A 20,054-nucleotide genomic window follows, 5' to 3' on the forward strand; every position below is an offset into this window, starting at 1 on the left:
CAGGAAATTGAGTGACATGTTCAGGAAAGACAGAGCATGGCTGCTGGGCAGCCAGGTCAACCTGACGGCAAGGCAGGGGTTGGCCAGGGAAGCACCGCGCCGCCCCTGCACACCCTGCATCCTCGGGTCCTGGGAGGGCTGCTCAGTAACTGGAAGGAAAATGAAACTGAAGAAGAGCAAGTGTCCCGTAGGGCCGTCAGCCCTAAGTCCCCACTCGGCAGAACCACGCCCTCCTGGTGGACACCCTCACCGTGAAGGTCAGTGCTTCTCTTTCAAAGCTGTGTCTTCATTCCTCTGGGCAGAGAGCCAAGAGTCCTAGTTACAGAAGTGTGTAACTGGGTGCCATGGCTCACCTGCGGTCCCAGCTACTCAGGAGTCTGAGGTGGGAGGATCGCTTGAGCCCAGGAGCGCGAGGCTGCAGTGAGCAGTGATCGCATGACTGCACTCCAGCCTGGGCGACAGAGTGGGATTCTTGTCTGCAAAATAATTTAAAAATGGGTGTAATCTTCAAAACCTCCTTGGAGTCAATGCCACCCAGAGGGTACTCAAATTACTGCCAGCCTCCCTGGGCTGCAGGGGTTGCAGGTGCTTTCCAAGTGTTCCGGGAAGGCTTGGTGGCTCCAGAGGCACCTGAGGGGCCAGCACAGGTGGGGAGCAGAGAAGGAACTCTGGGTGCCCATCCCCGTCCTGAGTGATCACAGCAGCTGCGTTTGTTAACTAGAAGTAAAATTAGGCCTAAAGAATTCCATGGCTAAGAACATCTGAAAGCCTTCCATGCTATTAAATATTTATTTTATTGTTCATCCTGGACTCCATAGGCAGATGCTTTAAAAAAAAAATGTGATCTTTTGGAAGAATTCTAACTCCAACTCTTCACATAGCTATAGGTTTGAGATTGAACTTGAGTTTTCATCCAAGCTCTGCTCTGTGATACTCAGCACAGTGGGCCCAGCCCAGTGACTCTTCAGAGCCTGTTTCTTCATCTGCACAAGGCAGCTGTCATCTGCCTCCCAGGTTTGCTGTGAGGACTGAAGGAATTCACGTACACAAAGGTCCCATAGCATCTACCTGCAGGAGGCTCCTAATAAACATTGACTTCACTTCCAAATGAGATCTGTTTACTTACAGGGTAGTCAGCACCTGCCCCTTCCTTCTCAAATACATTCCCACTTTTTTAGGATTTATTCTTTCACCCAGCCATGCGCATCATGGAAAGATGACCTCATCCCAAGCTCCAGGACATAAAACCCTGATGATTTGAAGCCATTCTTCCTTACTGTGATTGGCTTAGGAGTGGGCAGGTAGCCCAGTTCTGACCAACAGTATGTGAGTCAGCTGGAGAAGCCTGTGGGAAAGGCCTTCTTGCTCCCGTTCCCAGACAAAACCAGGTCGAGCTGCTTGTTCTCATGGTCCAACAACAAGCTGCAGACAGAGTGGGGAAGAAGGGAGTTGATTTCTGCAGCCAGTTACAGGGAGACGGTCAGAGTAACTCACCATACTAATTTAAAGTTATAATTTTTTTTTCCCGTGCTTATATACATTTAAACCATATATCTTTGTGCAGGAGTACACCTCCAAGCTGAGGTATATTCCTCTGTTTAATCTTTCACTAGGGTCTGGGGTCTGGAAAATTACTTCAGAGCCTTGGAACAATTACTTCATTTTTTTTTCTTTCTTGTTTTAGAGACAGGGTCTCACTTTGTTGCCCAGGCTGGTCTTGAACTCCTGGGCTCAAGCAATCCTCCTCCCTCAGCCTCCCAAAGTGCTGGGATTGTGGCCATGAACCGCTGCTGCTGGCCCAAGTACTTCATTTAAAGTGGATCCTGGTACAAGGTGTACAAGAACGCCTCCATTATTTTAATTAAACTCTAAGGTTTGGGAGAAAGCTCAGGCGGGGTCTTAATGGACTTGTTTTTACACTCTAGCCTTTGTACTAAGACACCAGTTTCTCCAATTTTCCATGTTTAACTTATATATTCCTCAGAGTTATAGTAAGGTGTCGGCGAAGCCTGGCTGCTCTGGTTGCTAGTAGAGAACTGGCCTGCCACAATCCTAAGAGACACAGAAGACCAGCTTACCTCTCCCTTGCCTCCCAAGACACTGCCCTGTCTGAATGCAGCCCTTGGAAGGGCTGCAGGTGGCCGGCCAGGAGAAGCCTGCCCAGCGACGCTGAGGCACCAAACATGAGCAGAGGAGGAAGGAACACCTGGGAGCAGCTGAGCCGAGCCCCTGCCACCAGCCTCCTCCGCACACCTGCAGAATCAGCACTTTCTGCTTCCCGCCCCACCCCTGAGAGTCTTGCTCTGGGGCCACTCACAGTCAATTAAGTGGGGTTGTTGTAAGAGAGTCTAAAATACATGGAGCTGGCTGAGGACGTGGGGCCAACCCCATTGTGTGTGTGTGAGGCCATGATTAAAGTGTTACCTGTCACCAGGTGTCGCCAATTCATGGGGAAGCTCTCTCCATGTGACCTCCAGGCTACTTATTTTTTATTTTATTGTTCATCCTGGAGTCCAAAGGCTGATGCTATTTTTTTTTTTAAATGTGATCCTTTGGAAGAGTTCTAACTGCAACTCTTCACTAGTGGTAGTGGAAATACCATGGGTATTAACTAAAGCATTTCCTAATCTGTGGGGTTCAGATTAGGAAGATGTGTATTAGGAAAATGATTACTTAAAAAAAAAAAAAAATTCAGGCCGGGCACAGTGGCTCACGCCTGCAATCCCACCACTTTGGGAGGCTGAGGCAGGTGGATCACCTGAGGTCAGGAGTTCAAGACCAGCCTGGCCAACATGGTGAAACCTCATCTCTACCAAAAATACAAAAATTAGCCGGGTATGGAGGCACATGGTTGTAATTCCAGCTACTCGGGAGGCTGAGACAGGAGAATCGCTTGAACCCAGGAGGCGGAGGTTGCAGTGAGCGGAGATCTCGCCACTGCACTGCAGGCTGGGTGACAGAGTGAGGCTCCGTTTCAAAAATAAATCAATCAGAACCACTGAATTGTACATTTAAAAAAGGAAGAAGAGAAAAATCCAGGATGCCAGCACTGTGCCGGCCGCTTCCTGGGGCCCTCAGTGAGTTCCTTTAAAAGACAGGCTTAGGGTGACAGAGGCCAGCCTGGAAGTGGACAGGAAACCCCAGCCTTTCCGCTGCGGTCCAACTTGGACTGACGCCCTCATGGCAGCCAGAGAGCCCTGCAGGGTTGAGGCAGGAGCGTGACCGGGGTTAGTCTTCATTGTAAGACTGCAGGTCCCTCTACATGAGAGCGAGTTGGGCCAGGGCAGAGGCACAGAGCAACATAGACAACTGGTCCAGGAGGCAGAACGGTGGAGGGTCGCGGGCGGGTGGGTGGTGCATTCTGAAGGTTGTGTGGAGAGAGCTTCCCAGTGAACTGGCATAAAGAAAAGTATCAGCCAGATGATGGTGCCATTTCTGGAGGCGGGGAAGGGTGCATGGAGGAGCCACGAGAGCTCGGAAGGAAATCAAGGCCTGTGTCTGGGACATGGCAGGGCTGAGATGTCACGAAGACAGCAAATGGAGTGATTGACTGGCAACCTTGGCATTTGAGTGGGAATCCCCCATCCCTCCACCTAACCTACCTCTCAGGCCAGACCACTAGGGATAAAACACACACAGGTCCCCGGTGAGGAGGAACATGGGACGGCAGCCCCTGGGCCCTCTTGGAGAACCTGTCCTTAAGTAAGCCGGGCAGAGGGAGAGCCCCTGCTGGCTAAGGGAGCCCTGCCCCCCACACCAGCCCAGCTGTGCAGAGGCGCCTTTGCGAGGTGTGTGTGTGGAGCACCATCTTCATGGCTGGGCAAGGAGCTGAAGGAACCTTGCCTGCCTCGGTTCAGACGTCTCTACCGCTCCCACTCACTGCAGATCTAGAGTGATCAGCTTCCAGGCTCTCGATGTACCCCACATTGCTGAAGTCAGGGGTTCAGGGTGACCAGGAAGGACTGAAGGGCTGGGATCAGACTTGAAGATACATGTTAAAGTGCTAATAGTCTGATTCTAGAGGTATCAAAGTCCCTTTGTGATCCAGTGAGTTGCTCCCAGACCCAGACCAGACGCCACTACAGGAAGGAAGCTGGGCAGGCAGCGTGACAGTAACCAGCTTCCCAGGCAGGAAGGTCCCACAGGGTTGCTGCACTGCCTTAGGTTGATTAAGCTGTGTCTGAGTCCACCATGTGACGTCTCTGCCCTCAAGCCTGGGCTGCTAACGGAAAAACACCAACTAAAAGGATGGTGTTTGATTTCAACTGGGAGGGTGCTGCCCAGCACACCTGTGTTTTCCATCACCTTCCACTCCATTACCTTCTATGTCCATCCCAAATGCTCGACCCAGCACTTTGGGAAACTGAGGCAGGAGGACGGCTTGACCCTAGGAGTTTCAGACCAGCCTGGGCAACAGAGCAAGATCTTATCTCTAGAAAAAATCAGCAAAAATTAGCCGGGCATGGTGGCATGCACCTGTAGTCCCAGCTACTTGAGGGACTGAGGTGGGAGGGTCACCTGGGCCTGGAGGTCAAGGCTGCAGTGAACTGTCATTGCACCACTGCACTCCAGCCTGAGTGACAGAGTAAGACCCTGTCTCAAAAAAACAAAATTATTGGGTGAGAGCAACCTAAACTTGCTCCCTAACCACTTACAATGTACCCCTTTCTCCTTCATCTCTCCCGTCCCAATCCCTCTCACCTGGCTTCCATCTCTCCTGTCTGAATTTGCTTCCTCTCAACACATAAACCTGCACAAACCTCTCTCGTTTTAAAAGCAAAAACCCCTCCCTAAGGCCACATCATCCCCTACCCACTTCTTGCCTCTGGCCAGCCTTGCTTCCTGAATGAGAACTAGTCTATGCAGTGTCCGTATCTTCCCCTCCCACTGGTATTTTACAGTTCTGTCATACAGACACACAGTTTAGAGCCAATAGTTACGTAAGACACCTACCAAAAAGCCCCTCCACCTGCCCATTCCCCCTCCCAAAAGGAAACATTTAGAAATCTTTCTGCTGAGTGTCTCAGTGTGTGTTACGTGTCTCCAAGATGTCTCTAAATGATGGGCTTGCATGGGCTTCTGCTTCCATGTTTGAGTTTCAGGCACTGTAACTGACTTCCTGCCACAGAGGCTGCGATTCGGCTTGTTCATGCCACATGTGCACACAGCCCCTACCTGCAGTACACGCTCACCCTTATGAAGGCCACAAAAGCAGGCACACTCCACTGAGTTGGCGGGGTCGGGGGTCAACTACAGTTCTCTCCTATACAACTTGTTGCCTTCCAGAGGACTAATCACTGCCTCCTCCCCCCCAGGCTACGTCCTGCACTCTGTCACCCAGGCTGGAGGTCAGTGGTGCAATCATGGCTCACAGCAGCCTCAACCTCCCAGGCTCAAGCCATCCTCCCGCCCCAGTGTCCCAAGGAGCTGGGAACAAGGCATGTGCCACCATGCCTAATTTTTTTTTAAATTTTTTGTAGAGATGGGGACTGCCTATGAGGCCCAGGCTGGTCTTGAACAATCCTCCCCTTTCAGCTTCCCAAAGTGCTGTGATTACCAGTGTGAGCCACCACGCCTGGCCAATGTGGGCCTATTTTCACCCATTATCCTGGGCATTTAATGAGTCATTTCAATCCAGAAGCCCTTACCATCAGTTTCAGGTAATTTTCATAATTTAAAAAAATGTTTCGGCCGGGCGCGGTGGCTCATGCCTGTAATCTCAGCACTTTGGGAGGCCGAGGCAGGCAGATCACAAGGTCGGAAAATTGAGACCATCCTAGCCAACGCAGTGAAACTCCATCTCTACTAAAAATACAAAAAATTAGCCGAGTGTGGTGGCATGCCTGTAGTCCCAGCTACTCATGAGGCTGAGGCATGAGAATCGCTTGAACCCGGGAGGCGGAGGTTGCAGTGAGCCAAGATCACGCCACTGCACTCCAGCCTGGGTGGCAGAGAGACGCCATCTAAAAAAAATTTTTAAATTCCTTGACTCCGTTGTCGATTGTCCATTTTCTCTTCCTGCGATTCCCATTTACAGATGCTCAGCTTCTTAAATTGGTTCCCTAGTTTTGTTTTTGTTTTTGTGTTTTAGAGACAGGCTCTTGCTGTGTCACCCAGGCTGGAGTGTGGTGGCACAATCTCAGCTCACTGCAACCTCCACCTCCCGGGCTCAAGCCATTCTCCAGCCTCCGCCTCCCGAGTAGCTGGGATCACAGTCGCGCACCACTACACCCAGCTCATTTTTTGTAGATGGATTTTGCCATGTTGGCCAGGCTGGTCTTGAACTCCCAAGTTCAAAGCGATCCACCTACCTCAGCCTTCCAAAGTGTTGGGATGACAGGCGTGAGCCACCACGTCCAGCCTCTAACTACTTCTCAATCTTTGTTTTTGTTCTACTTTCTAGATTCTCAACTTATTCTTGTAACAGTTCTACTGGGTTTCTTTCATATTTTTTTCTCCAAAATTTTTTTTTTTTTTTGAGATGAAGTCTTACTCTGCATCCCAGGTTCAAGCGATTCTCCTGCCTCAGCCTCCTGAGTAGCTGGGATTACAGGCGCCCACCACCACACCCTGCTAATTTTTGTATTTTTAGTAGAGACAGGGTTTTACCACGCTGGCCCAGGCTGGTCTCGAAATCCTGATCTCAGATGATCCACCCGCCTCGGCCTCCCAAAGTGCTGGGATTTCAGGCGCAAGCCACTGCGCCCGGCCCCAAATATTCTTTTACACGTATCTATCCTGCTACTCCATGGAATGCACTACCTCCTCTCATTCTCTGAATGTGTTACAGATATTTAGATGTTTTCTCAGATGTTTAATGATCCTGATGCCTCCAGGATGGCTGCTGCCTCCTTCTTGTTGTCTTTGCCCTTAAAGGTTAAAACACACACACACAAACCTTTTACTGCCCTTATAGTATGATTTCAGAAAGAAACCATAAATGAACACACACCTTAGCCCTCAAATTTTTCACTAATATCTTAGGCCACGGTGGTCGGCTTCTCCCCTCACTGAAACTGATCAGCTAATGTCCGTTGACCTTGAGAGTGCCGGTTAAACACTTGGCCACCCTTGTTTGTTTGGTCTCTTTACTGCACTGGATGCTGAAGATCCCCTTTTCCTGGACTCCCCCACTCCGGAGCTCAGTGGTGCTCCATCATGAGGCTCCTCTGGATCAGCTGTCACTCTTCTTAAACCCTCTTCCTCTCTTCACCCCAAGCCTCGTGGCTGCCAGCTTTGCTTCTCAGACCTCTGCTCTTCTCCTTCTCTATCCTCTCCCGGATTAACTCGGCAAAACCCTTCAAACTGCACCACCACCCACACACCGACAACTCTAAAGTCCCCAGGTCCAGCCAGGCCCTTTGCTGCAGGACAGATGTGTTCACCCAGCAGCCTCCTGGACGGTTCCACTCAACATGCTGAAAAACCACCTGATCACTGCGTTTACACAAACCTGCTTTAGTTCCCATTTTCCCTGTCTCAGTGAAGACGACCTCTACCACAGTGTGTCCCTATCATGATCCCAGTACTCCAGAAATCCGACCAATTCTACCTTCTAAACATCGAGAGCAGCAGTTTCCAAACTTAGCATGCATGAGCACCACTTGTCAGGCTTGTTAGGTACCAACAGCTGAGCCTCAACCCTGGAGTTTCTGATCCTGCAGGCCTGGTGTGGGGATGGGACATTTTTATTTCTAACAAGTTCCCAGGCGACATTGCCGCTGCTTGCTGGAACGACACTTTGTGAGAACCACCAATCCTCATATTCGTTCCCTCCTCACCAGGCCCCACGGGTGCTGTGGTCCAACCCATCTGGGGTTATTTCTTACTGAGATTATGATCCTGTTAGCCTTGTAATTTATCTGACCTCCTTAAAACATTATTATTAATTATTATTATTATTATATTATTTTGAGACAGGGTCTCGCTCTGTCACCCAGGCTGGAGTACAGTGAGCTGTAAGGTGACCACGGCTCGCAGCCTCAACCTTGAGCTCCAGCAGTCCTCCTGCCTTGGCTGGATTCAGTGCTGGGGCTACAGGCGTGAGCCACTGCTCCCGGCCAAAGTCTCATTTCTGATGCCCCAATTCCCACCCAAGACATCACGTCTCACACTCTGCCTCCTATGTCACGTGAACGGTGACAGTGCTGTAGGAAAGAGTAAACTGGAAAAACAGAAGGCTCAGAACAACAGTGCTGACGCAGTCATCACACAGCGGTATGCCAGTGCTATGGTGCCTGTTTAATTGAAATCTTGTAATAAAAGTTTAAATACATAAAATGTTTTTTTTTTTTTATCAAAAGAACATCCCCCACTTCCCCGACCAGATATGTCTGGAGCGGAGGCAAGTGGAGACTGGCTGTCTGTAGGGAGTGGAGAAATGGCAGGTCCAGCTTGGGCTGGTGTCCTCTTCCTCAGAAAGTGCCGTGGGTGAACCCAGAGTCTCAGGGAGCGGGAGCCCCCCTCACTGGCTTTCTTCACACGGGGTCCTCGGCAAACTGCTCTGCACTGCGGAGAGCGTGCACCTTGGCCTCAGAAGACGAGGAAGAGCAGGGCCTCGTGCCGGGGCAGCACGATGTTCTCCACGGTGCGCTCCATGGCGCGCACCTGCTCCGGGGAGGCCGTCAGGAACGCCAGGGGCCCGATGCGCTGCTCTGCGCAGGAGTGGCAGAGGTAGCCCCCCTTGTTTTCCTTCCTGTTGCTCTGTGGTGATGGACAAGAAAGAGAGCTAAGGAGAACAACCAAAGAACATGGATTTTTCCAGCAAAAAGCATGGAGTTACCATCACAGCTGCCCAAGAACAACGCATTTGAATTCTGATGTTTTCAGAGGGGTGTACACCCTCAGAAACCCTCCCACAGCACCACCATCTAGGTGGCCTCGACACCCCCAAATTCCCTGAGCGCAGAAACAGCCATTTATCCAGTCGAGATAAACAACCACATGCCCTGACCTCTGACCCCGGGGCCAGCCACACATTTCTCGTGCCTCTCGTATGAAAAGCCCCTAATAAAGGATCACAGAGCTCTCTCTTATCTCCCCACCTACAACCCAGAGAAGCATAAAGCTCACAAGCAAAACACGCAAATGGCTGAATTAAGTTCCACAGACAGCAGACATACATAGGTGATGGGCAGCTTCTTCATGGTGAGGACGGTGTCCACAGGGATGGCATTGTTGCACTGTCCCACGCAGCAGCGCACCACACCTGTTTTTAAGACGTTGCTTGTCAGCTCTGCTTGCAAGAAGTACTCCTGAGAAGGAAAGAGTGAGAAAGAGAATCATGGTGATACCTCTGCTAGGGTCTGCTGGAAACGCTGTGAGAACCCTTTAGATGTGCTGTAAGTACCAGAAAGAGAAAAACACCAACTGTCCTGTTCTCCCTTAGTTTCTCTAACTTTTCCCTGCCTCCAAAGCTATCGACAGTCCAACTGACAGTCTAATTGCTTTTTAATATATATATATTTAATGGATAAACAAGCAAAACTATTGCCTGTAATGACATTTCCAGAATATTTCTGGATTTTATTTTATGCTAAGGCATCCCCAGCTCAATCTTTAGAAAATTATTTGTATATTCACACTACAACCCAGGTAGGCAACACAGAGGACCTGAAGAAAACTTGCCCCAAACATCCCTGCACATTCCTACCGTCCCGTGTACTGGCTGTGCTAGTGAGCAAATGACACCCTCGCTAAGCCTGTCTTTATCCATAAATGCAGATGGCACAGTGCCAGCTAAAGGTGGCTGCTGAGGAGAAGACACCCCTCAATGCATGCAAAGCACTCATGCCTGGCAGGAAAGGAGCACCCAGAGGAAGCGCCAGTGACCTCCCAGGCTGGAAACACCACAAAGACAGGGCACTGTCAGCTTCGCCGCTGCCCCGAGGGGCTCCACATCACCGGCTGATCCGCTAGCAGGACCACACACACCTGCTGCCCAGCAAAGGACGGTTTCGTATTTTCTGGATTACGACCAGCTATTGATCTAATTATTCTACAATCTGTGTCCTACATTTTTATTTCTTTGGTCTTTACTCTTAGAGGGCCTGCCTGCCTACCAGGTATGAAAAAGAACCGAAAACCACCATGCAAACACTCAAGTTATGGCCAACAAGTACTAACAGCTGACGAAGTGAAATCATGTCTGAAGTCACAGATTTTGTGGAAGTCCCTTCGACTGTCATCTCAATTTCCTTCCCCAGGGACAGCCAGGACCATGAACCTGGCGAGGTGCCTCCAACCCACTACGAAATAGCTTCTTGTTTACACACGTGTCCCAGGACACAGGTGTCCTTTTATAGGTGTCTATTTACATGAATGTTACACTTCTGGCTTCCTCCTCACCTAGTTGTTCTAAAATACCGTAGGGGACTCAGTCACAGCACTCTCTTGTATTTTATTTACCCATTCCCTTGCTGTGGTTACTCGGTTGTTTCCAAACTATTTCCAACAATGCAACAATGGACATCCTTGTACCCGACTCCCTGTCGACTCCAGAATTTTCTCCAGGGCTGGGCTCTCAAACTGTTTTTGATGCAGTTACCATTATAATGCTATACACATATAATGCTATTCCACACATATGGAAGAAAAGTTTCACAAAACATGATTTAACCTAACATGCAGTGTTCTCTGATTTCTTTAGATTTTACGCCATTTCACTCTTTTTACGCCTCTCATAACCCACTAGATTAACTGTTTTTATTTATATAAATTTAAGGGGTAGAGGTCACACCTGCAGTCCCAGCACTTTGGGAGACTTAGTGGGAGGATCGCTTGAGCCCAGGAGTTCGAGACCAGCCTGGGCAATATGGCAAAACCCTGTCTCTACCAAAAATACAAAAATTAGCCAGGCATAGTGGTACACACCTCTAGTCTCAGCTTCTGGGGAGGCTGAGGTTGCAGTGAGTGAGCTGAGATTGTGTCACTGCACTCCAGCCTGGGAAACAGAGCAAGACCCTATATCTAAACAAACAAACAAAAAGAAAGCTGTCTTTGGCCAGATGTAGTGGCTCAAGCCTGTAATCTCAGCACTTTGGGAGGCCGAGGCGAACCGATCACTTGAGGTCAGAAGTTTGAGACCAGCCTGGTCAATATGGGTGAAATCCCATCTCTACTAAAAATACAAAAATTAGCCAGGCATGGTAGCGCACACCTGTAATCCCAGCTACTCTGAGGCTGAGGCCTGAGAATCACTTGAGCCTGGGAGGTGGTGAGCCGAGCAACATGGCACCATTGCACTCCAGCCTGGGCTACAGAAGGAGACTCTGTCACAAAAAAAAAAAAAAAAGCTGTCTTTGAAACATAACTTCATGTCACTTAACACCTCAACAACGTAATAATTTCCTTCACTTTCCCAAAACTTAAAGAAACAAATGAACAAAACGGCTTCTGGTGATTCTATTAGCTATATTTCCTAAGGGGGAGGGGTCAGAGAAAAAGAAGGTTGCCCTGTTCTTGGGAGATGAAGAGACATCATTCTAGGCAACGCAGGAAGCAACGGCTCGCTTTTTATCTCCAAAACACCCCCATCCACGGCTCCACTATTTTCAACACGCTCTCCTAGCCCCTGAACTACTGCCCACCTCAGGATCTTCATTATCCCCACAGCCTTTCCTCCTGGACAGACTGAACTCGACGCTTCTGAAACAGGATATCCCCAAATTTATTCACAGGCTGTGATCAACAACAACAAAGGCCGGACATGGTGGCTTACGCCAGTAATCCCAACACTTTGGAAGGCCGAGGCAGGTGGATCACTTTAAGTACAGGAGTTCGAGACCAGCCTGGCCAACATGGTGAAACTTCGTCTCTACCAAAAAAAAAAAAAAAAAAAAAATACCAAAAAAAAAAGTTAGCCAGGTATGGCGGTGCACACCTGTACTACCAGTTACTGGGGAGGCTGAGACAGGAGAACCACTTGAACCCAGGAGGCAGAGGTTGCAGTGAGCCAAGATTACACCACTGCCCTCCAGCCTGGGTGACACAGTGAGACTCTGTTTTGTTGTTGTTGTTGGTTGGTTTGTTTTTAAAAAAGCAGAGTGCATCCACCTCTCGCAAGGTCTTAAAGCCTTAAAAAATCTGTTCCCACAAATAAGCAGTTTTTCTGCGACCTCCTCGCAGGACCCCTGAGGCCAGACAGCCCAGCCCAGTCTCAGTAACCGGGAAGTATTTCTCTAGATTCTGTATTCTTTTCTTCTATGGGGAAAACAAAATATATGCAGCAACCAACTGACAACCTTCCAATTAGCTTTAAAAAGTCTACTTCACTTTTTGTTTTTGTTTTTTGAGACAGAGTCTCCCTTTGTTGCCCAGACTGGAGTGCAGTGGCACGATCTCAGCCTACTGCAACCTCTGCCTCCCGGGTTCAAGTGATTCTCCTGCCTCAGCCTCCTGAGTAGCTGGGATTACAGGCGTGCACCACTACACCCAGCTAATTTTTGTATTTTTAGTAGAGACAGGGTTTCACCATGTTGGTCAGGCTGGTCTTGAACTCCTGACATCAAGTGATCCGCCCTCCTAAGCATCCCAACGTGCTGGGATTACGGGTGTGAGCTACTGCACTGGGCCTATTTCACTCTTATGCATACAACTGGTGGGACTCTAAAGTAGTAACAATCTCCAAGAAGAAATTGGCCATATCTAGAAAAGTCACACTTGGCCAGGTGCGGTGGCTCATTCCTGTAACCCTAGCACTTTGGGAGGCTGAGGCAGGGCGGATCACTTGAGCTCATGAGTTCAAGACCAGCCTAGGCAACAGGCAAAACCCCGTCTCTACAAAAAAATACAGAATTAGCCAGGTGTGGTGACACATGCCTGTAGTCCCAGCTGCTCGGGAGGCTGAGGTGGGAAGATGGCTTGAGCCTGGGAGGCGGAGGTTGCAGTGAGCCAAGACTGTGCTGCCATACTCCACCCTGGGTGACAGAGCCAGACCTTGTCTCAAAAACAAAACAACAACTGAAAAGTCACACTTGCATTTATCTTTATCCAGCAATTCCACTTCTAGAAATGCATGATGAAGATGCACTGGCAAAAACATAAATGACCTGTGCATAAGATTGTGCAATGCGGCATTATTAATGAAAGCAAAAGGCTGGAAGTGACCACGTCCATGAGCAAGGATGGCATAAATCACGGTGCATCAACACAGAACACTATGCAGCTGAAGAAGGGGCAAAAGAGCTCTGTGAGCTGATAAAGAGGGATTTCCTGATTTGGGTAGGACAACAAATAAAAGAATAAAAGGCCAAAAAATAAAAGAGCAAAAAATAAATAAAAGAGTGATTCCCATGAGTGCTTCTAAGTGACAAAGCAAAGTACACAACAGTGTATCTGAAACGCTACCTTTTGTGGAAAAGGAGAATACGAAAATACCTACGAATTTGCATAAAGAAATACTGAAGGATGAATCGCTAATTGTTGAAAATAACTATCAAAGGTGGAGGCAGAGAACAGTCTGAAGTGAAGAGGGAGGTAATGAGACTTCTCTTAGCACAAAGTTTTGACTTTGTTTTTTGTTTTTGTTTTTGTTTTTTTGAGACAGGGTCTCACTCTGTCACCCAGGCTGGAGTGCAGTGGCACAATCTCAGCTCACTGCAATCTCTGCCTCCTGGGTTCAAGCGATTCTCCCACCTCAGCCTCCCAAGTAGCTGGGGCTACAGGTGTGCACCACCACGACTAGCTAATTTTTCTGTATTTTTTGGTAGAGACAGGGTTTCACCATGTTGGCCAGGCTGATCTCTAACTCTTGGCTTCAAGTGATCTGCCTGCCTCAGCCCTGCAAAGTGCTGGGATTACAGGGGTGAGCCACCATGCTCAGGCACAAGGTTTTGACTTTGAAAACATTAACAGGCCTTACACGTCAAAAAAGATCATTAAATCAAAAAGAAGCAAAGCAATCGCTGTAGATATTATAAATAAAATACATTTCTAACTGCAAATTAAGTTGGTAATAAAACCACAAAAGCAAAAAGGACTTACTCTAAGTGACTTCAGAACATGATAAATAAATCATTAATGGAGAAATGGAGCTGTTAGGAAATCTTCACGTCCAGTCAGTATTCCATTAATACTGGCATTATTTTGAAGATTATTTTTAAATACATGGAATAGCATCAATAAGTAATTAATAAATACTGTTAGGAACCAAGATTTCAGTGTATCAGAAAAGATTCAAGTGTTAAGAAAAGTAAAATTCCTTTCGTGTTAAATGTGAACTGGATTACGGAACACAATGCATGAGGGCTGAACGTGTGAAGGGCTAAAGCCTCTGACGATGCAGATACAGTGCAGTTTTTGAAACCCAGGAGAATGAAGAGAACATGTGTAAAAAGTACCATTTTTCAGCACTTACTGATGGCGGTGCATACCTGGTTAAAAAATAAAAAATCAGGCCGGGCGCCGTGGCTCAAGCCTGTAATCCCAGCACTTTGGGAGACCGAGACGGGCGGATCATGAGGTCAGGAGATCGAGACCATCCTGGCTAACACGGTGAAACTCCGTCTCTACTAAAAAAAAATACAAAAAAACTAGCCGGGCGATGTGGCGGGCGCCTGTAGTCCCAGTTACTCGGGAGGCTGAGGCAGGAGAATGGCGTAAACCCGGGAGGCGGAGCTTGCAGTGAGCTGAGATCGCGCCACTGTACTCCAGCCTGGGCGACAGGGCGAGACTCGGTCTCCAAAAAAATCAAAAATCAAAAATCAAAAAGGTGCAGTTGTGCAACAAAGCAAGGTAGTGCCTATCTGCTGAGATGGTAGTTACCCTCAGAAAGTGGGGAGGGGTGCTACGATGGCCAGGGGCCACCAGGACAGCTCTGTGATGGCTGGCAGATCCCATCTTCTCATCCGGTGGATGCTCGCAACATCATCATTTTAAACTGCTTTATGCTGTTTTATATATTTGTGTTATATTTAACAACAAAATATTGAAATTTGCCTGGTGTCACGCCTGTAATCCCAGAACTTTGGGAGGCTGAGGCAGGAGGATCACTTAAGCCCAGGAGTTCAAGACCAGCCTGGGCAACATAGTGAGACACTGTCTCTACAAAACAAACAAACAAACACACACCAGCCAGGTGTGATAGTGTATGTCTGTGTTCCCAGCTACTTGGGAGGCTGAGGTGGGAAGACTGCGCCTAAGCCCAGGAGGTTGAGGCTGTAGTGAGCCATGATCATACCACTGCACTAAAGCCTGGGCAACACAGTGAGACCCTGTCTCTTTCAAACAAATAAAGTTTAAAAACTGGGATTGGAATTCAGTATGAACCACTGGTTTTTTTCTTTCTTTTCAAAAAGACACATTTCCTAGCTGTGCCTCTTCAAAAGATGAGCAATCAGCATCACTAACAGTGACAAACTAACCTGCTCCCGTGAGCCTCCTTATGTGGCGATGCAAAGCACACAGCCCTCTCCGGCCTCCCATGGTGTATGCCTACCAAAGACGCAGGCTTGAATCTAATCAAGCCTCTACAGCTAACTTCCAGTTACTGGAAAGCCAGGACAGGTAATGGCAGAACAAGTTACACAACCACACCAGGAAGCAAACTAAGAATGGGAACGCTCTATAGGACAAATGAGCCAGTTCCTGCAATGAGACAAGAGCATGGGAAAAGTGGGGAGGGAGTCCTGCACAGCTCTCTATTAAGTAACTTAAGAGACAAGCAATCAAATGTTGGTTTGGACTCTGACTTGAACAAATCAACTGTAAAAAAGCATTTCTGAGACAATCATAAAAGCATAAGTATGGATTGGATAGTAGAGGCCACATATTATAATATAAAACATGAAAATGGCATGGTAGTTATGGAAAAAAAAAGTACCTATTTCTTGGAGATGTGTACATATAGGCATATGTACATGAGTATTTGTATATGAGTGTTCAGTGTGTTGCTTTCTTTACTTTTTAATGTCTTAAAATTTTCATAAGCAAAAATGAAAAGTCCTGTGTAGCCCATGTTTGTGAGATGGTATCACTGCTCGGTAATACCCCGCACAGTTCTACCAATTGACAATGTGGTTTTGTTACAGGCCTGACCACTTCTGTGACACGACTTCCATGAGAAAATCATACCAGAGGGTCTAAAAAAGCACTTATAAATCAAAGTTTATACAAAAATGTGTGTATAGGTAGAGACCATTTGTACATAATGATTTATTCTGCTTAACTCCTGGGGATACTGGTTTAGAGATTTTTTAAGGTCACACTTTTCTTTAAACCAGAGGTCAGCAAAGTACACATGGGCCACATCCACACAATGCCCGTTTCTGTGAATCCATTTTATCGGAACACAGCCACACTTGTCCGCTGATGTACTGTCAACAGGGACTCTCGCACTACAGCAGCGGGGCTGGGGAGCTGCAACAGAGATCATGTGACTTACAGAGCCTGAAATCTTTATTGCCCGGCCCTTTGCAGAAAACTCTACAGACGATCCATGTGCCACTAAAGATGCAACCAAAGAAAAAGGGCTTCAGTTCTAAGCTCTGACACTTAAGCTGTTGCACTCGGTGAAACCCAGGTGAAAAGTTGCTTTGGGAAAAATGCATCAGATTTCAAATTCTGAAAACATTCTTATGGCCAAGTCAGTCTACCTAACAGAGGCCTGGAGGAAAAATGACAAAGGAGACACAAAAAATGGGATAAATATGCAAGCTAATCAGTTTGATGCAAGAAGCTTTTGCCCTGTGATGAGTCATTGTAGAGTATTTATTTGCAAAGCTTCTCCCTTTTAAGTTTTGGTATTATCTTCCTCAAACATGTGAAGAGAAATCCTATTGGTTCACTTTCTTGTCCATCTCCCCACCTGGATGGGCTCTATGAGGGCAGGAATTTCCCTGCCCACTGTTATGCCCCAGTACCCAGAAAGGTGCTTGGCAAGTGTTAGGCCCTCGATGAATATTCCATTCTGAGCATCAGGGATCTACTACACTTGACACCTCTGAGAGCTGAACATCATTTACTCAAAAGTGGTGACCGCCCACCCTGCCTGCACCCCAGAGCACGGAGGGCAGCACGGCATGGCTCACCCCGTGACAGCAGGCAATACGGAACTGAGAATAAACCATCCTGCTACACACAGTCTTTGCTTTGGAGACAGCTAAGCAAGAAAGAGTATTTATATTAACTTTTACACTTAAGTTTTAGGTCTCAGGCTTAAATATCTTGGGTTCAGGGAGAGATGGATTAAGTAGTAACTATTAGCTCAAATTTCTGTTGGAGTTTCTGACAGGGTTGAAAAGACTAAATGGTTTATACTCCAGCTGTTTCGGCAGCAAAAGAGATAAAAGAAGTGGAGTGTGAGAAGGTGGTTTGTGGGAAGGGTAAAGAGTGAGTGCTGAGCAGCTCACTTTTCCACACGTCTGAGACAACGGCCAGGCCCCTGAACACTTACTCTCCCCGGCAAGGATGTGTTCTTCTGGAAAGTCTACCGGCAGCAGCAGCAGATGCCATTTCAAAAGGGACTAAAGACTGAGAGGGAGGAAGGCTGGGTGCACAAAACCTTCCTGGCATTTCTTCCCTATGAATATTGAGTACAGGGGCCAAGCGAGGTGGCTAACATCTGTAACTCCAGCACTTTGGGAGGCTGAGGCAGGAGGACCACTTTAGCCAGGAGTTCGAGATCAGCCTGGGCCATATAGCAAGAACCCGTCTCTAGAAAAAAAATTAAAAACTAGTCAGGTGTGGTGGCATGCGCCTTAGTCCCAGTGACTCAGGAGGCTGAGGTAAGATCATCACTTGAGCCCAGGAGTTCGAGGTTACAGTGAGTGATGACTGTGCCACTGCACTCCAGCCTGGGTGACACAGTGAGATTCTGGCTCAGACCAAAAAAAAAAAAAAGAGCTAACTGAGTAAGGGAGAAATTAAGAAATATATGACCACTGCTGGTATCATTTTTTTTTTTTTTTTTTGAGACGCAGTCTCGCTCTGTCACCCAGGTTAGAATGCAGTGGTGCCATCTTGGCTCACTGCAACCTCCGCCTCCCAGGTTCAAGTGATTCTCCTGCCTCAGCCTCCCGAGTAGCTGGAATTACAGATGCATGCCACCACACCTGGCTAATTTTTGTATTTTTAATAGAGATGGGGTTTTACCATGTTGGCCAGGCTGGTCTCAAACCCCTGACCTCAAGTGATCCGCCTGCCCCAGCCTCTCAAAGTACTGGGATTACAGGCGTGAGCCACCGTGCCTGGCCCACTGCTGGTATCTTAAACAGAGCTTTTTAAACTCAATTAGGAAATGACTCAGAAAAGAACCACATTTTTGTTTCCTTGGGTAGAACCCTTCTTACACTGGTCATCGGCCTCTGCACATTCAAGCAGCGTTTCTCTTCCAACCCACGACCCTGATCCGAAGGCCTCTGAAGGCTCCAGGTCAGCCCCTCATGCAGACTAAGTAACATTCAATGGCATCAAGTTAGCTCATGCTGCCCGTTCCGCTTACCCCAGCCAAAGTCAAAATGTTTTCCAATGATTTGGTCATGATGAGACGCTTCTTGGCTCGAGTTACTGCAACATACAGTAAATTCCATTCATCCTCAGAAAATGACTCTAAACAAAGTAAAGGGGAAAAAATTCAACTAAAAAGCCTTACAAAAGCTTACAAAACCTTATGTCTCATCTAAATGTTTACTAGCCCCCATCCATTCCCTGCAGAAAACCACTCAACATTTGTTGGCTGTAAATACAAAATTTTCCTACAAATGCCAGTTCCAAAAACAAACCAAATCCCAGCAGACTAGTGGCACAAAATACTGGGTTTTATTTAGTCCTGCTACATGAATCCTGGGAATGTGTTAATTGGTTATTCGACACCCGCCATGTGCCAGATGGCTGTTTACAGTCATTATGCCAGTTCTCACAACAAGCCCATGAGACAGCTGGGGAAACCGAGGCTTAGACAGGTTAAGTCACTCCTACAAACAAGGCCTTGGCTAATCAAGGGCCTGGGAGCTGGACTGAGTCTGCTTGTCTCTTTCCATTTCCTTACACTGTCTCTGGACTGCCAGACTCCCATTTGGAAATGGCTGACACTGTCACAGGACAACAAGGAAGACACACAGGTGTGCTGTGTGCTGTGAGTCTGTGCTGCCCAACCGCACCTCTCGTCTCCCATCTCGATTCACCACACAATGGCAGGAACTCAACAAAGTGCAGCACACCCAATGGCGTGCAAAAAGCTGCGGAATTGTACACTTTGGATGGGTGGGTTGTGTGACATGTAAATTACACGTCCCCCAAAAAATTACATTTGTAAACATGTAAACCAGAAGGGGGAAAAAGGTGGTACTATAGTAAACTTCTCCATGGCTGCCTCCCTTCCTCTCTCCACTCCAAACCATGTTCTATGTTCGCCAGCAGTCACGAATGCTGTGGTTTCCGTTTTCAGCATGCCAATGTGTGCTAGGCCCCAAATTTCCAACCTACAGTTAACAGACAGCTTTGTTTGTTTGTACACAAATTTCAAACGGTTTTATTCTAAGATTTAAAACCAAAGCAATAGCACTGATGCTCAGAGTACAAATTTATTACAAAGCAGCCTTGAGTACAAATTTATTAGAAAGCAGACAAGGCCAGGCACAGTGGCTCACACCTATAATCCCAGCACTTTGGGAGGCCGAGGCAGGTGGATCACCTGAGGTCAGGAGATCGAGACCAGCCTGGCCAATATGGCGAAACCCCGTCTCTACTAAAAACAAAAATTAGCCGGGCGTGGTGGCGCGCGCCTGTAGTCCCAACTACTCTGAGGCAGGAGAATCGCTTGAACCCGGGAGGTGGAGATTGCAGTGAGCCGAGATCGCACCACTGCGCTTCAGCCTGGGTGACAGAGTGAGACTCCATCTCAAAATAATAATAATAATAATAACAACAACAACAACAATAACAACAAAGCAGACAAATGTCTGTGGTGGCTCACGCCTGCAATCCCAACACTTTGGGAGGCTGATGTGGGAGGATTGCTTGAGCCCAGGAGTTTGAGACCAGCCTGAGCAACATAGTGAGACCCCTGTCTGTACCAAAAAAACAAAAAAACAAAAAAAAAAAAAACCAGACAAATG

The 20,054-nt window shown here is 47.7% G+C and overlaps 1 protein-coding gene across 8 annotated transcripts in view; it reads right to left on the minus strand.

Moving 5' to 3' along the window:
• Positions 1-8,220: 8,220 nt before the first annotated feature.
• The window catches only part of FBH1 (F-box DNA helicase 1), a 47,893-nt gene continuing 36,059 nt past the window's right edge, over positions 8,221-20,054 (minus strand). For 5 of the 8 annotated variants that reach the window (XM_023230551.1, XM_023230557.1, XM_023230552.1 and 2 more), the window contains 3 exons: positions 18,440-18,546; positions 9,123-9,254; positions 8,221-8,703 (listed from right to left, as the gene is read on the minus strand). In XM_023230551.1, the coding sequence (XP_023086319.1) occupies positions 8,533-8,703; positions 9,123-9,254; positions 18,440-18,546 (410 nt within the window). In that variant the 3' untranslated portion in view covers positions 8,221-8,532. The remainder of the gene's footprint in view (positions 8,704-9,122; positions 9,255-18,439; positions 18,547-20,054) is intronic. The other 3 variants (XM_023230554.1, XM_023230556.1, XM_023230555.1) reach the window with 1 other exon arrangement.

Source organism: Piliocolobus tephrosceles, chromosome 9 (genome assembly GCF_002776525.5).
Source record: "Piliocolobus tephrosceles isolate RC106 chromosome 9, ASM277652v3, whole genome shotgun sequence".
NCBI lineage: Eukaryota > Metazoa > Chordata > Mammalia > Primates > Cercopithecidae > Piliocolobus > Piliocolobus tephrosceles.